This window comes from Chiloscyllium plagiosum, unplaced genomic scaffold (genome assembly GCF_037043375.1).
Source record: "Chiloscyllium plagiosum isolate Xiang-an unplaced genomic scaffold, Cpla_swu_hap1 HiC_scaffold_1, whole genome shotgun sequence".
Classification (NCBI taxonomy): domain Eukaryota; kingdom Metazoa; phylum Chordata; class Chondrichthyes; order Orectolobiformes; family Hemiscylliidae; genus Chiloscyllium; species Chiloscyllium plagiosum.
The window spans coordinates 7,525,010-7,542,482 of record NW_028270139.1 but is presented as its reverse complement, the minus strand read 5'-3'; the positions used below and the strand labels follow the sequence as shown (position 1 = coordinate 7,542,482).

The 17,473-nt window shown below is 42.5% G+C and overlaps 1 protein-coding gene across 1 annotated transcript in view; it reads left to right on the top strand.

Annotated features, from left to right (window-relative positions):
• Nucleotides 1-17,473, top strand: part of tmem184c (transmembrane protein 184C) — a 51,522-nt gene that overhangs the window by 22,191 nt on the left and 11,858 nt on the right. The window contains exons 6-8 of the mRNA XM_087975102.1: nucleotides 8,801-8,894; nucleotides 9,505-9,617; nucleotides 9,873-9,972. Of these exons, the coding sequence (XP_087831228.1) occupies nucleotides 8,801-8,894; nucleotides 9,505-9,617; nucleotides 9,873-9,972 (307 nt within the window). The remainder of the gene's footprint in view (nucleotides 1-8,800; nucleotides 8,895-9,504; nucleotides 9,618-9,872; nucleotides 9,973-17,473) is intronic.

Genomic DNA, 17,473 nt, shown 5'->3' with positions numbered 1-17,473 from the left:
ATTACGGCCAGTCTCAATACCAGTAACTTGGCTTTTCGTGCTGCGTTCCCCTGAGAATCCATCACCCCCTACGTTTTCCAAAACAGCATACCTGTTTGAAATGGGTATATCCACAAAAGACTCCTGCCCTTGGTGCTGACTTCTCTCACCCTTTTCTGGAGTTAACCAATCTATGTGACTGTATCTGAGACTTTCCCCCCTTCCTATAACTACCATCCATCACATACTCTTTTGGAAATCTGAAGCACAAAAGGACTTAGGCGTTCTAGTTCAGGATTCTCTTCAGGTTAACATGCAGGTTCAGTCAGCAGTAGGAAAGTAAATGCTAGCATTCATTGTTAGTATTAATTTCAAGGGGACTAGACTACAAGAGCAGGGATGTACCACTGAGGTTGTATAGGGTTCTGGTCATTTGGGATATTGTGAGCAGTTTTGAAACTTGCAGAATGTTGAGTGGCCTGGATAGAGTGGATGTGTTTCAAAGACCAAGGTAGTGGATCAAAGGTTCCAGAAAGAAGGCAGGAGGATGGGATTGAGAAACATGTCAGCCATAATTGAATGGCAGTGCAGACTCGAGCCGTGGTGCCTAATTCCTCACCTAGATCTTATGGTCTTATGAGCGTTGGGGAAGCAGAAGAGACCAGGATAGGAGGAACGTAGAGATCTCAAGGGAATTTTTAGGGTAGGGAGATTCTAGGAATGAATGTTCTTTTGTTGTTTCTGAATTAGGAGCCATTGTAGCACAAATGAAATATATAGGAGTGATGGGCAAACAGGAACTGGTGCAAGTTAGAAAATGGTGGGAACAAGTTTGTATATTTCATGTTAGAAAAACAATGTTGCGGCTGAGACAGTAAACAGAAGTAGACTGGGACAAAATGTATGACATTGTTGTGGAATAGATATATAACTAGGAAATTAATTTTCATACAGACAAGTGTGTTTGGAGAAATGAGAATTTTCTGTGCAGAAAACATCTAAATGAGGCAAGGTAGACGAATGATTCTATTTTTATTTTATAAGCTCAAACAACTGATTGGGATTGATTTCTAGAATTGAGAAGCAGGTTATGTTAAATTTGGATAGAATATTTCTTAAACTACGTCTGGATTACTTTTATTTATCATTCACGGTGTTTGAGTGTCACTGGCTACACTATTTATTGCCCATTTCTAACTGTCCTGGGAAAAGTGGCGATGAGCTGCCTTCCTGAATTACTGCAGTCCTTGAAGGTGTAGGGACACCCACACTGCTGTGAAGGCATTCCAGGATTTTCCCAAAAACTGAAGATTCTGGTCTTGTGGGGAAAAAAGAATATGTCAGAACTGGAGAAAGTCTGTAAATGACTTATGGAATTATACCAGAACTGAGAAGTTACCTTATAATCATGGAATGGTTTCAGCAGAAGAATGCATTTGGCCCGTTGTGTATGTTGGTCTTTGAGTAATTTACCTAGTGCCACCCCCTTGACTTTTCTCTGTGGCTCTGAGAATTTTCTTTTTGCAGATAATGAGCTAACCCTCTTTTGAAAAGTCTCCAATGATCCCACCTGCATCCCACACTCCGGCAATGAATTTCAGATGCTAACCACTTATTGCGTTAAAAAGTTTTCCTCCTGTCACTTTTGCTACATTTGTCATTTTGTCTTAAATCTATGTACTCTTGTTCTCAATAGTTTCATCACTGGGAACAATGTCTGTCTCTTTACTTTGTTCAGATACTTCCTGATTTTCAAACATTTGATTGAACTTCTCCAGTCCTTCTCTACACCCGAAGCTCCTCATCCCTGGAACTATATTCATGAATCTTTCTGGACCCTCTCTAATGCCTTCTAAAATGTGGTGCCCAGAATAGGTTGTAGTATTCCCGTTAAGACCAAAGTAGTGTTTATAACCAGAAAAGATAAAGATACTCTTCTTTAGAAAACTGAAGCTTGATAAACCCAGAACTGCAGATGTTAGAAATCTGAAACAGTGGGCTGGAGAAAGACAGTAGGTTTGGCAGCATCTTTAGCGAGGAAAAACAGTTAACATTTCAACTTCCGTGACCCTTTGTTAGAAGTCAAGAGTTGATCTGACTAAAGGCTTTATAATTATGAAAGGATTTGATAGGGTTAAGCACAGAGGTCATTAGACTTGCATATGACATAAATATTATTTTTACTGGCAAATTTTGGGGGAACATCTTTATTCAGAGAGTGAAATGTGGAATGTGTAATCACAAGTGATTATGGTAACTAGCATAGATGCATTTAAGAGGAAGTTAAATAAGAGTGAGAAAAGAATAGAACCATATATTGATATTAAATGAAGGGTGGGAAGAAGATAGTATGAGGCATAAACACTGCCAAGGACATGCTGGTCCAACTGACTGTGTCTGGTTTGTACATTCTACGTAATGGAGGAGAAAGTGAGGACTGCAGATGCTGGAGATCAGAGCTGAAAATGTGTTGCTGGAAAAGCGCAGCAGGTCAGGCAGCATCCATGGAACAGGAGAATCGACGTTTCGGGCATAAGCCCTTCCTGAAACGCCGATTCTCCTGTTCCCTGGATGCTGCCTGACCTGCTGCGCTTTTCCAGCAACACATTTTCAGCACCCACATTTTACGTAATGTCAGGGAAGGTACGAAATAGAGGTCAGCCAGGATAGCATGGGAATAATCAAGTCTTGGTAAGAAAGATATGGGTAAGCAATAAAGCGTCCAGTTAGCTGAAGCAGGACAGGGGCGGTAATGTTGTTGTGGTTAGAAGTTGGTGCTTTTGGGGAGGGAGAAAATATGACATTCAAAGGTCAGATCCAGATCTAGGTCAAATAGGACTTCATCTTTTCGAACTGTCCTGTTCAGTGTTAGACAGTGGCTACAGTAAGAATGGGAGTTGGTGCAAGGATATAGAGTTTGTGGCAGGACCAAAGCTAATGGTTTTGAGCTTCCCTGTATTTAATTTTTACTCGTGGATATAGCATTTCATATAAGTAGCAGAAGGGATAAGATGTAATAGTAAGGTAGATCGCAGACCACCACCATATGTGTGAAACCTGATGTGTTTTCGAACGATATTGGTCAGGGGAAGAATATAGATCAGGTATAAGAGGGACCACCGATCACGAGAGACTTCAGAGATATTAGACCAGAAAGAAAAACCATTACAGGGTTGTGTAAAGATTTGTAGCTTGGGTGCTGGTTGTTGTGGTTGTGGGTATGTTTACCGAGCTGGGAAGTTGACTTGCAGTTGTTTAGTCCCCTGTCTGGGTGACATCTTCAGTGCTTTGGAGCCTCCTGTGAAGTGCTGCTGTACTGTGTCTGCTGGAGTTTATTTCGTTCCGCTTTGCTGCTTTTGGTTGCTCGGTGTAGTGGCCGGTATATTGGGTCTAGGTCAATGTGTTTGTTGATAGAATCCCAGGCTGAGTGCCATGCTTCTCAAATTTCTCTGTCTGTCTTATGTTGAGTGTGTCTTATGATCGTTGTGTTGTTCCATTCAAATTTGTCCTTGTCATCTGTATGTGTGGCTACGAGGGACAGTTGGAAGAGGACATAATCGCTTTAGCAGAACAAAATGAAAAGGAAGATTTTGAACTTTAGAAATTGACACGTAGACAGGAAGTTGCCTTAAAAGGATGGAGGTGATGGTGGAAGGTATGCTTACTGAGGAAGATAGGGAGCAAACCCATCATAGCCAAAGGCCTGGTGGGGATCTGTTAAATTTATCCAAGTGTTGCCTGAATTTGAGGATGTAGAAGCCTTTTTCATCCTGTTTGAAGTGGCTAGTGACTATGAGTTTTGTTGATCCAGACAAAGCTGGTAGGTAGAGCGAGTGAGGTATTTGCATCACCATCGGAGGAGATATCTGGGGAGTATGAGGAGGTGAAGAAAGCCATCTTAAGTGCATATGAGCTTGTGCAGGAGCGTACAGATAACGTTTCAAGAATCTAAGGAGGTCAAATACACATTGAGTTTGAAAGGATCAAACAAAGTAATTTTGATAGGTAGATAAGGGCATTAAAAATAGTGCATGCATATGACGCTCTGAGAGAGATGATTGTTTTGGAGGAGTTCCAGAATACATTTCCTGAAGTAGTGAGAACTCGTGTGGCACAGCAGAGAGTTAAAATGGCAAGATTAGTAGCTGAAATGGCTGATAATTATGAGTCGGTTCATAAATCAAAGTTTGGCTTCTAACATCAATTTCAATCGGTGAGGGATAGAAATTGGGGCAAAGAAAAATCCTCATGTGGAAAGGGAAAGGTGGATCTCAGTGAAGTTCACAAGGATAACTTACCACAGGGCAAAAAGGAAACCCTTGAAGGGGAAAAAAGATTTTAAAAAGCTCCACTGTTTTCACTTCAGTAAAGTAGGCCACATGAAATCAGTGATGGTGGGTTAGAGAAAGCACTGGGAAGATGAATGTAGGAAAACAGGATAAGCCAGCGAATTTTGTTGGAGTGGTAAAAGAAAGCACATTGGAGGCTAAAAAGCTGCACCAGAATGTACACCTGGTCGGATGTTGGTTAAGGAGGAAGTACCAGGTCATCTTCACCTTACCTTTGCATAGGTTTTACTTGCATAGGCCAGGAGCAGCAGGTAAAGAGGTTACAGTATTAAGAGATACGGGATCATGTCAATCTTTGACGTTCTGAACGATGACGAGATATGTAACTCAGAAGGACTACTGCCAGAAAAAGTGCTAGTACGTGGAATTCGCGATGAGACAAGAAGCGCTCAGATATGTAGAGTGAGATTGGAGAGTTGGTGGAGAAGTGGTGATTGAAATATTGGAAGAACTCTTGGTTCCAGCAATACAATTTGTCCCTGCTAACAATATAGTTGGGTTACAGGTGGGAGTTCTGCCTACTGTGGTTGAAAAGCCAGTGGAAAATCAGGCAACTGAGGTATTACAGGAATGATATCCTGGGGTTTTTCCTGACTGTGATAACAAGGTCAGAAAACCTCTAGTTGAAATAGGAGGAAAAATCAAAGAATACAGATACGAACATTGAGGTAGAATTGTCAGAGACCATATTTAATCAAGTGATTAAGACAAAGCAGAATAAGTGGAGGACAACGTGGATATCTTCAGCTCAGATAAATTAACTGAGCTACAACAGAGAGATGAAAAACTGAAGCAGTTGTATCAGAAAGCACACACAGAAGAATCTGAGTGTTACTATGTTAAAAATAATGTCTTAAATAGGAAATGGAAACCATCACATAATCAGGCAGATGAGAAATGGGCGGAAGTTCATCACATCATATTGCCAGTGGGTTATAGAAAGCAAGAGTTGCGGGTAGCACGTGAATTTCTAGTAGGTCATTCAGGGGTGAGAAAAATTCAAGCTAAAATGCAAAAACATTTTATGCATAAGAATATAGCTGAATTTTGCCAGTCATGTCATGTGTCAGGTAATTGGAAAACTGCAGACAATAATAAAACCCACACCTTAATACCCATCCCTTACAAGGGTCTTAATGGATTGCATAGGACCCCTACCCAAAACAAAAACTGGGAATCAGTATTTGCCAACAATAATGGATATGTCCACTAGATTTGCTGAGGCCATTCCATCATGCAATATCACCGCTAAAATTATTGTAGAAGAGTTACTCAAATTTTTCACTAGAATGGACTACCCCCAGAGATACAATCAGGATAAGGATCAAATTTTACATCAAAATTATTCAAGGAAGTTGTGGACTGCTCAGGAATAAAATGATTCAAATTCACTGCATACCAGCCAGAACCGCAGGGAATACTAGAAAAGCAGCTGGCCTTCAAGACCATGTTATGGGCTTCTAGTCAAGACTATCCAGATGATTGGGGTAAAGGAATTCCATTTGTACTTTTTGACATTAAAGATGCAGCAAATGAAGCAACCACCTTCAGTCCATTTGAATTAGTTTTTGGGCGAGAAGTGAGAGGGCTGCTAAGGAGAAATTGCTAAGTCAAAATTCAGAGCCCACATTTGGACTGTGTGTCAAATTTTAGGGAATGGTTAAATAGAGCAGGGGGTTTGGCTATACACCCTTTAAAAATATCGCAGTATGCCATGAAATAGGAAGCAGACAAAATATCAGAAGCTTGCAATTTTACTGTTAATGTTACTCCAGTGATAGGTGAACCTTTTAAAAGCAAGGTTTGGTGGACCTTGTTAAGTTGAAAGGAGACTGAGTGAGGTGAACTGTCTGATAAGGACTCCAAACAGAGAAATCTCCCAAGTGTGTCATATAAATATGCTCAAAGGTATTTTGATAGGGAAGGAAAGCAAAAGGAGAAATGTGTTACTGGTTACAACATAAAGTGAAGAACCAAGTTCAGAGGATTCCGAATTAGAGTTTCCTCAAATTAAATTGGACAATAAGGAAGTTGTTAAAAAATGGGATAGATTATTGAGTTACCTTCCAGAGGAAAATCAAAATGACCTGAAAGTGTTATTGCCAATTCATGAAGAGACATGTGGAAGTAAGCTGGGAAGTACTAACCTAATTATGCATGATGTGGATATAGGAAATGCTGTTCCAGTTAAGCAACATTCTTCTAGGCTTAACCCTCAAGTTGGCATAGGTTCAAAAAGCTTAAAAATGTGTTGCTGGAAAAGCGCAGCAGGTCAGGCAGCATCAAAGGAGCAGGAGAATCGACGTTTCGGGCATAAGGTCTTTGATGCTGCCTGATCTGCTGCGCTTTTCCAGCAACACCTTTTTAAGCTCTGATCTCCAGCATCTGCAGTCCTCACTTTCTCCATAGGTTCAAAAAGAGATTGAATACATGCTCCAAGATGACATAATTGAAGTGAGTTGTAGTGACTGGCACTCACCCATAGTCATGTGCCAAAACCAGCTGGTACCTGATGGTTCATGTGCAGTCTGTTGCAAAGTCTGATTCATATCCAATTCCACATTTGGAAGACTGTATTGAAAAAGTAAGACAAGCAACTTACATTTCTAAGTTGGACTTAGTCAAAGGATACTGGCAGATACCTTTTATCTGAAAGAGAGAACATAATTTTAGGTTTTGTGATGCCAAATGGACTGTATCAATTTAAAGTCATGCCATTTGGTATGAAACATGTGTCAGCCACATTTCCTTTCTGGATTACCCAATTGTGTGATATATATCGATGACCTGGTGATTTTTCGTCTCATGTGGAAGGAATGTTTGCAACATTTATCCAAGTTATTTGATTGACTTTCAGGAGGCAGGCTTAGTGATAAACCTGGCGAAGAGTGAATTTGCCAAAGCCCAAATCACATTCCTGGGCCATGTTATCAGACATGGACAAATGGCCCCACAAAACATAAAGACAATGGTTATTGGGGAGTTTCCTCTACCATTGACCAAGAGAGCAGTTCTATGGTTCCTGGGATTGAGTGGGTTTTGTTGAAAATTCATATCAAATTTTAGCAGTGTGGCTGCTTCCCTCACTGAATTGTTGAAGAAAAGCAGCTTGTCATAAGGCATTTGACAGCCTGAAAGCTGTGTTAACCACTGCCCCAGTATTAGCCATACCTAATTATGCAAAGCCATTCAAGGTGGCTATCGATGAGAGAGATGTGGGTGTCGGTACTATACTGTTACAAGACAACGACTTGAGGATAGAAAGACCTCTTGGATATTTCTCTAGGAAGTTAAGCATTCATCATCAGAAATGTTCAACAATTGAAAAGGAGACTTTGATCTTGGTGTTGGTGTTACAACACCTCAACATATATGTTGCCAGTAATGTGTCTAAGACAATCATCTATACTGATTATTACCCATGAAGGATTTTGGAGGAATTTAAGGACACAAATTCCAGTGTATTTAGATGGAACTTATTACTGTAGCCATTGAATTTTAAAATTGTACACATGGCAGGGTGAGAAAACGTGATCGCCAAAGCATTATCAGGACTTGGATAAAAATCTGAGGCGTTTGGTGGCAGAAATAAACAGCCTTAAATAGAATGTAGTAGTGCATGTTTACATGGTTATAGTCAATGTCATTTGCATGTATTTTAGTGTACTAACTGAGTAAGAGTAAGGGGTTGTAAAATGAAGCCATCTCTGTATATTTTAAGGGGGGAGGTATGACAATGCTGCCCCTTTAATAAGGTTATTTTGTCCATTTTTTCTTCAAGAGGGGTCATAAAGGCAAAGGTGCTGATATGTCTGGAAGTGGCTACTTTAAACAATGGCAGGGGAGTGGCCAGTTCTCAAGTTTGGTTTAGTTTTAGCAGGCAGAAATTGCTGGTAGCAGAGAAACTTTTACTGTGGAAAAAAGGTTCCATGCTTCAACAGATGTTTCTTGCCTGACTTTTCTTTTCTCTGTGCAATCTCTCCTGTTTTTAAGAATCTGAGTTTGTCAAGGGGTGTGTCTTTGGGTTGTTGTGGGTATTGGAACAGCAATTCTGCAATTTAAGTTGCAATTTTGTGTTGGTTGGATTTTGGAACAGTGGGGTTATTCTAAATTCTGTTTTCTTTTGTTCGTGTTTCAACTGTGGTGTGTAAATAAATTCTGTTTTGCTTAAAGCCGAGTGATTTCACCAGCTACATCACTCCTGGAATATCCACTTTACATCTGCTTTTAAAATAAGAGAAGTTAGGGTCTGGGCTACTTCTGAAAGTGTTCTGAGGGGGGTCTGGCCTGGTCCATAACAAAGAGAATACCCAGAGAAGGATTCACAGATCACATGGAGCAAGTATGAATTTTCTTTGATCTGTATTTTAGAATTTCAACATTCAAACTTGTGCCGGCTGACGCGTATATTATGAAATGGAACACAGTCTTTATGAGCAGATGATTTTAAAGCCATTTTTCCTTTTCCTTAGAATCTGTGAACTCGTTGGAGTGTATGATGAAGGGAATTTCAGCTTCAAAAATGCTTGGACATATTTGGTTATAATTAACAACCTTTCGCAAATCGTAAGTCTTGTTATGCATCTATATGTTATGTATGTATGGTCTACATTCTTAGTTTGTAGCATTTGATTCAATATTTTGAGTTGATTTATCTCCTGTGTTGGTCTTAGACTGAACATGTGTATATTCCATTAAATGTAGCTGAATTCTCTCTCTACATTTTCCTATGAAACCTCAATTATCAATAATAACTTCAAATGATGTTTGCAAGTAATCTACATATCCTTACACTTGAACTACGAAATAAAGTGTACTTATATTTATTCCTTGGCAAAAAATATATGTTTTTGAACTTTGTATTGATACTACGTAAAGCTGATCAAGTTTATTTGATTATCTTTTTCAATCCTGTTTTATTTTAAATTTTGAAGAAAGCTTACCGTCTTAATTCAGAAAACGTCCATTGTAGCAAACTGTAGTTCAAATTATGAATTAGATAACGAAAGAACTGCTTTTAAAATCGAAGAGGAAGCATTTATTTAGATGTGAACAGTATTTTGTGGACTCAAACGTATCCCCATTCAGTTAATTTTTTTTTCTCTTCATTATTATCACATTATAACTGAAAGTGGTTTATCTATTCTATCTTTTTGGATTCATTTTTACTTTGCAGTTTGCCATGTATTGCCTTGTGCTGTTTTATAAAGTGCTGCGAAATGAATTGAACCCAATTCAACCAGTGGGCAAGTTTCTTTGTGTGAAACTGGTTGTATTCGTATCTTTCTGGTAAGGTTTTTTTAAATTTAAAAAAAAAAAATCCTCCTTTCATATTACTGGCTAATCATTAAATATGTCTGTCATAAATATTGGGAACCAACTGAATTATTTTGTATTTTGCCAAATAGGAATACTACAATCCTGCAAATCAAGACGTTAACGTTTTCGATACCTACTGCAGAATCGGAGTCGAGTTTGTTAGTTAGCTTATTAGTCAGACAGCATACTGTGTTTTTAAAAAAATCTTTTTCAATTCCTTCATAGGCAAGCTGCTTTGATTGCTTTACTTGTGAAAGTTGGCATAATTTCTGAGAAACATACGTGGGACTGGGAAAGTGTGGAAGCTGTTGCTACTGGCCTGCAGGTAAATGTAACAATTTCATGTTTAAAGTAATATCTCTGGAACCTTGCATCCTTTATTTTATTCCCGGTCTTCAAATTATGATTTCGGAGATTTGCCTTCTAAATTGATATGTGGTAGATACATAAACAGTCAAAAATATTCAAGAGAAATATCTCCAAGATGGAAACTGTTTGCGAATCACCGTTGCTGTCTTGGTAGGTATATGGTATTTCAGCTGTTTGGACAATGGAGAAATATTCTACCATTTAATGATCAGACACACGCTCCACATTCATTACAATTTTCCAGAGCTGGTTGCGTTTATGGATTGTGCTGGGGGGTTTGAAGGTATTAAAAACAAAATAGATGAAAATAAAAACTTTTTAAGTTAGTTAATTTAACATCAGAAGGGTAGAAAATTGCAAGAGTACACCCAAGAAGTGATGTCCTCAGGGTTGGAAAATAACTGTTTTGCGAAAGATGAGTCAGACCTAGTAAATTTGATGGGCACTGGCATAGCACTCATGAGGAGAGTGAAGAGGTGGCATAACTGTTGATATTTTTCAGTACGTTTAGTTAGATTCTACTGAATAGGTGATGAGCTAAATGTGGGTTTGAGAGATTTGAAAGTGACTGGTCTTGATTGGCCTGCACTGTAGTGATTTTACAATTCAATTAATTCCCCATTCAACCTATCGAGTCTGCACCGACCTTCCAAAGAGCATCCACCCCTCACTCCCTATCTCTGTGAAAGGAAAGCAACTGGGAGAATGTGCTAGACTGGAATTGAATTTAAAAACAAAACTGAATATTTTGCCAACCCTATCCATGCACATACTTGGTTGATTCCAATTTGTAGTCCAGATGCTCCCTGTTACTTCCAGTGGGTGTGTCCAGTATGTTTCAGTACGGATACAGACAGATTGCTGAAATCCCTGCTCTTACTGGGATTTTTGGCTGCAGTGCCACCTGTTTCGGAAGTAGTTAGTAAATTCCACAACTTCCCCTCTTATTAAATGAAGAGGAGATAAGTGGTAAGGAGCAGTGCTACTCGAGTTTGAGGATGGATTGTTAACAGCGAATGGAATATTAGTGTATAAAATACACTGATCTAAAATTCCAAGTGATCCTTTTCATGAATTCCACAACAGGGATTAGAAAATGGAATGGAAATGGTTTCTGCTAGGATTTTATTCCATTTGGACAACTGAGAAATGTTGCGCTTGGGGAGGGTGAAAGAGGGCAAATAGTTTGTTGGAGCTCCTCCCCATGTTAATTGTGGGAGTGAAAATGGAGTCTCTAGAATATCCCAGGAACTTTGCCAGGTATGCCTTAGCTATCAACAGATTTCACTGAAGACTATCATTGTGACTTCTGTCAATTCTTAGAGGGAAGGCACAAAAATATTTGCATTATAAGGTAGCTACCTGGAGAGAATGTAAACAGAATCTACAGTATATAAAAAGGCCATTCAGCCTTCCTTGTGTTTGCTGGTATGTATGTTCCACTTGAACCACCTCTCTTCATTTTCCTGTAACCCTATCAGCATGTGCTTCCAACTACACACAGCTAATGAATGTAATTAATACAGTTAAATAATTTACTGAAAATAATTACTTCAATTGTTAGAGCTCTTTGAGGATGTAACTTACGCTGTGATAAAAAGAAACAAGTGGACATTGTATTAGTTGTATTTTCATGAAGCATTTGATTAGCTACCACAGCAAAATCTTGTTGCATTAAATTTGATCTAATAGTTGGAGTAAATGATTAGTTGACGGTCAGGAAATATAGAGTAGTATTAGGAAGCTTAATAGGGTCCTCAAAAGCATTGTAAAACCATAATGATACAGAAATCAGCCCATAAATTTTCTCTTTTCTCTGTAGAGCAATGCAGCCAGTTCCAGTCCCCCTTTTAGTCCTGAAAGATTGTTTCCTTTGAAATCTTTTGACATCATTCATTAACTCCTCTTCACATAGGCAACTTATTCCAGATCAATACACATACTACACTTCTTTAAAAGAAAATTCTTGCTCACATCCCCTTGCATCTCTTGCCTAAAACACTTACATTTGTTTCCCGTGTCCTTTTACTGTCAATTAATTGGAACAGCTTTTCTTTTATCATTATCTAAACTTGGCATAGATTTGTCCAATCCTGATGAAGGGCTTTTGCCTGCAACATTGACTCAGCTCACCTGCTCCTCGGATGTTGCCTGACCTGCTGTGCTTTTCCAGGACCGCACTCCTGACTCTAATCTCCAGCATCTGCAGTCCTCACATTCGCCTATAATATTGTGTACCATTAGATGACATGAGATTTAGGGAGACCTTGGCAATTGGGTACAAAATCAGCTTAACAGCAGGAGTCAGTGATGGTGGATGGTTATTTTTTGGACTGGAGGCCTGTGACCAGTGGTATTCCACCAGGATTAGTGCCAGGTCTACTTTTGGTTGTCATTTATACACGTGATTTAGATGAGAGTATAGAAGACGTGGTTAGTAAATTTGCAGATGGTGCTAAGATTGGTAGTATAGTGTGCACTGAAGGTGGTTATCTAAAATTACAAAGGGATCTTTATCAGTTGGGTTAATGGGATGAAGTGTAGCAAATGAAGTTTAGTTTTGATAAATGCAAGGCATTTTGGTAAACCAAACAAGGACAGGACTTAACCAATTAAAAGTAGGGCCTTGGGTAGTGTTGTAGAACAGAGGGACCTAGGGATTCAGGTATATTATTCTTTTTGAAGTTTACATTTTATTATCTTAGTTGTTGGCAGATAGATCAAGGAAAACCCTAAAGCTTTCAAATGGTACATCAGGAATAAAAGAATGATGAGAGTAGATTAGATTACAGTGTGGAAACAGGCCCTTCGGCCCAACAAGCCCACACCGACCCGCCGAAGAGCAACCCACCCAGACCCATTCCCTTACATTTACCCCTTCACCTAACGCTACGGACAATTTAGCATGGCCAATTCACTTAACCTGCACATTTTTGGATTGTGGGAGGAAACCGGAGCACCCGGAGGAAACCCACGCAGACACGGGGAGAATGTGCAAACTCCACAGAGAGTCGCCTGAGGCGGGAATTGAACCCGGGTCTCTGGCGCTGTGAGGCTGCAGTGCTAACCACTATGCCACTGTGCTGCCCATTAAGGCCAATTAAGATTAGGGCCAATCAAGGGTAGTAATAGGAGGTTGTGTGTGGAGTCAGAGGACTGGGGAAGCACTAAGTGAATATTTTTAATCAGTATTCAACTGGAAATAGACAATGTGGTCGAGGAGAATACTGAGATACAGGCTACTAGACTAGACGGGATTGAGGTTCACAAGGAGGAGGTGTTAGAAATTCTGGAAGGTGTGAAACTAGGTAAGTTCCCTGGGCCCGATGGGATTTGTCCTAGGATTCTCTGGGAAGCGAGAGAGGAGATTGCAGAACCTTTGGCTTTGATCTTTGTGTCGTCATTGTCTACAGAAATAGTGCCAGAAGACTGGAGGATAGCAAATGTTGTTCCCTTGTTCAAGAAGGGGAGTAGAAGCAACCCTGGTAACTATAGACCTGTGAGCTTTACTTCGATTGTGGGTAAAATGTTGGAAAACGTTATAAGAGATAGGATTTATAATCATCTTGAGAGCAATAAGTTGATTAGGGAATAGTCAACATGGTTTTTGAAGGTAGGTTGTGCCTCAGAAACCGTATTGAGAAGGTGACCAAATAGGTGGATGAGGGTAAAGTGGTTGATGTGGTGTATATGGATTTCAGTAAGGCATTTGATACGATTCCCCATGGTAGGCTACTGCACAAAATATGGAGGCATGAGATTGAGGGTAATTTAGCGAATTGGATCAGAAATTGGCTAGCTGAAAGAAGACAGAGGGTGGTGGTTGCTGGGAAATGTTCATCCTGGAGTTCATTTACTAGTGGTGTACCGCAAAGATCTGTTTTGGGGACACTACTGTTTGTCACTTTTATAAATGACCTGGATGAGGGTGTAGAAGGATGGGTTAGTAAATTTGTAGATGACACTAAGGTTGGTAGAGTTTTGGACAGTGTGGAAGGATGTTGCAGGTTCCAGAGGGACCTAGATAAGTTGTAGAGCTGGACTGAGAGGTGGCAAATGGAGTTTAATGTGATAAAGTATGAGGTGATTCATTTTGGAAGGAGCAATAGGAATGCAGAGTACTAGGCTAATGGTAAGATCTTGGTAGTGTAGATGAGCAGAGAGATCGCGGTGTCCATGTACATAGATCCCTGAAAGTTGCCATCCAGGTTGAAAGGGTTGTTAATAAGGCATATGGTATGTTAGCTTTTATTGGTAGGGGGATTGAGTTCAGAACCATATGATCATGCTACAGCTGTACAAAATTGTGGTGCAGCCACACTTGGAGTATTGCGTACGGTTCTGGTCACCGCATTATCGGAAGGATGTGGAAGCTTTGCCTGGTATAGAGGGAAAGGCTGAGGGACTTGAGGCTGTTTTTGTCAGAGAGAAGAAGGTTGAGAGGTGACTTAATTGAGACATATAAGATAACCAGAGGGTTAGATAGGGTAGACTGTGAGAGGAGAAAGTGAGGTCTGCAGATGCTGGAGATCAAAGTTGAAACTTTATTGCTGGAACAGCACAGCAGGTCAGGCAGCATCCAGGGAACAGGAGATTTGACGTTTCGGGCACAGGCCCTTCAGGAATGAGCAGAGAGTGTTCAGCAGGAGAAGATAAAAGGTAGGGAGGAGGGACTTGGAGGGGGGGCGTTGGAAATTTGATAGGTGGAAAGAGGTCAAGGTGAGGGTGATAGGTCGGAGTAGGATGGAGGCGGAGAGGTCAAGAAGAAGACTGCAGGTCAGGAAGGCGGTGCCGGGCTGGAGGGATCCGGCTGAGACAAGGTGGGGGGAGGGGGGATGAAGAAACTGGTGAAGTCCAAGTTCATCCCCTGCGGTTGGAGGGTTCCCAGTCGGAAGATAAGACGCTCCTCCTCCGACCGTCGGGTTGTTGTGGTTTGGCGGTGGATGAGTCCAATGACCTGCATATCCTCGGTGGAGTGGGAGGGGGAGTTGAAATGCTGTGCTACAGGTTGGTTGGGTTGGTTCGTCCGGGTAGCCCAGAGGTGCTCTCTGAATCGCTCCGCAAGTAGGCGGCCTGTCTCCCCAATATAGAGGAGGCCACACCGGCTGCAGCGGATGCAGTAGATGATGTGGGTGGAGGTGCAGGTGAATCTGTGGCGGATATGGAAGTTTCCTTTGGGGCCTTGGAGAGAAGTGAGGGGGGAGGTGTGGGCGCAAGTGTTGCACCTCCTGCGGTTGCAAGGGAAGGTGCCGGGAGTGGAGGTTGGGTCGGTGGGGGGTGTGGATCTGACAAGGGAGTCGCGGAGGGAGTGGTCTCTACGGAAAGCTGATAGGGGAGGGGAGGGAAATATATCCTTGGTGCTGGGGTCTGTTTGGAGGTGGCGGAAGTGACGGCGGATGATGCGCTGTACATGGAGATTGGTGGGGTGGTAGGTGAGGACCAGTGGGGTTCTGTCCTGGTGGCGGTTGGAGGGGCGGGGCTCAAGGGCGGAGGAGCGGGAAGTGGAGGAGATGCGGTGGAGGGCACTGTCGACCACGTCGGGGGGGAAATTGCAGTCCTTGAAGAAGGAGGCCATCTGTGTTGTACGTATTTTGAACTGGTCCTCCTGGGAGCAGATGCGGCGGAGACGAAGGAATTGGGAGAATGGGATGGCGTTTTTACAGGGGGCAGGATGGGAGGAGGTGTAGTCCAGGTAGCTGTGGGAGTCGGTTGGTTTGTAGTAGATGTCCGTGTTGATTCGGTCGCCTGAGATAGAAACAGAAAGGTCTAGGAAGGGGAGGGAGGAGTCCGAGACTGTCCAGGTGAATTTGAGGTTGGGGTGGAAGGTGTTAGTGTAGTGGATGAACTGTTCAACCTCCTCGTGGGAGCACGAGGTAGCGCCGATACAGTCATCAATGTAGCGAAGGAAAAGATGGGGGATGGGGCCAGTGTAGTTGCGGAAGATGGATTGTTCCACATACCCTACGAAGAGGCAGGCATAGCTGGGGCCCATGCAGGTGCCCATGGCTACTCCTTTTGTTTGGAGAAAGTGGGAGGATTGGAAAGAAAAGTTGTTCAGGGTGAGGACCAGTTCGGTGAGTCGAAGGAGGGTGTCGGTGGAAGGGTACTGGGTGGTACGGCGGGAAAGGAAGAAGCGGAGTGCTTTGAGTCCTTCGTGATGGGGGATGGAGGTGTACAGGGACTGGATGTCCATGGTGAAGATGAGGCGTTGGGGACCGGGGAAGCGGAAATCCTGGAGGAGTTGGAGGGCGTGGGTGGTGTCACGAACGTAGGTGGGGAGTTCTTGGACTAATGGGGACAGGACCGTGTCGAGGTATGCCGAGATGAGTTCGGTTGGGCAGGAGCAGGCTGAGACGATGGGTCGTCCGGGGCAGTCAGGTTTGTGGATTTTGGGCAGGAGGTAGAAACGGGCGGTGCGGGGTTGTGGGACTATGAGGTTGGAGGCGGTGGATGGGAGGTCCCCTGAGGTGATGAGGTTATGGATGGTCTGGGAGATGATGGTTTGGTGGTGGGGGGTGGGGTCATGGTCAAGGGGACGGTAGGAGGAGGTATCTGCGAGCTGGCGTTTGGCCTCAGCGGTGTAAAGGTCAGTGTGCCAAACTACTACCGCGCCTCCCTTGTCAGCTGGTTTGATGGTGAGGTTGGGGTTGGAACGGAGGGAGTGGAGGGCTGCGCGTTCCGAGGGTGAGAGGTTGGAGTGGGTGAGAGGGATGGGGGAGTTCAGGTAGCGGTTAATATCGCGGCGGCAGTTTGCTATGAAGAGGTCGAGGGCAGGTAGGAGGCCAGCACGGGGTGTCCAGGTGGACGGGGTGTGTTGGAGGTGGGAGAAGAGGTCGTCGGAGGGTGGGCGAGGGTCTTGATTGAAGAAGAAGGCACGGAGGCGAATGCGGCGAAAGAATTGTTCGATGTCACTCCGTGTATTGAATTCATTGACCCGAGAACGTGTGGGAACGAAGGTGAGACCTCTGCTGAGGACTGATCTTTCATCCTCAGAGAGGGGCAAGTCTGGAGGGATGGTGAACACACGGCAGGGCGGGGAGCTAGGACCTGGTGAGAGCCTTTTTTCCTCGGAGAGCTAGAGCTAGACTGTGAGAGCCTTTTTTCCTCGGATGGTGATGACTAGCACGAGAGGATATAGCTTTAAATTGAGGGGACAGATGTCAAAGGTAGTTTCTTTACTCAGATTAGTAGGGGCGTGGAACGGCCTGCCTGCAACAGTAGTCGACTCACCAACTTTAAGGGCATTTAAATGGTCATTGGATAGACCTATGGATGAAAATGGAATAGTGTAGGTTAGATGGAATTCAGATTGGTTTCACAGGTCAGCACAACATCGAGGGCCGAAGGGCCTGTGCTGCGCTGTAATGTTCTATGAAAGATAATACAGTTTAAAGTTTAGAAGAGTGAACTGAAGCGTTGAAGTTTCTGGGAGGACTTAAGGGAGAGAGCCTCTCAGC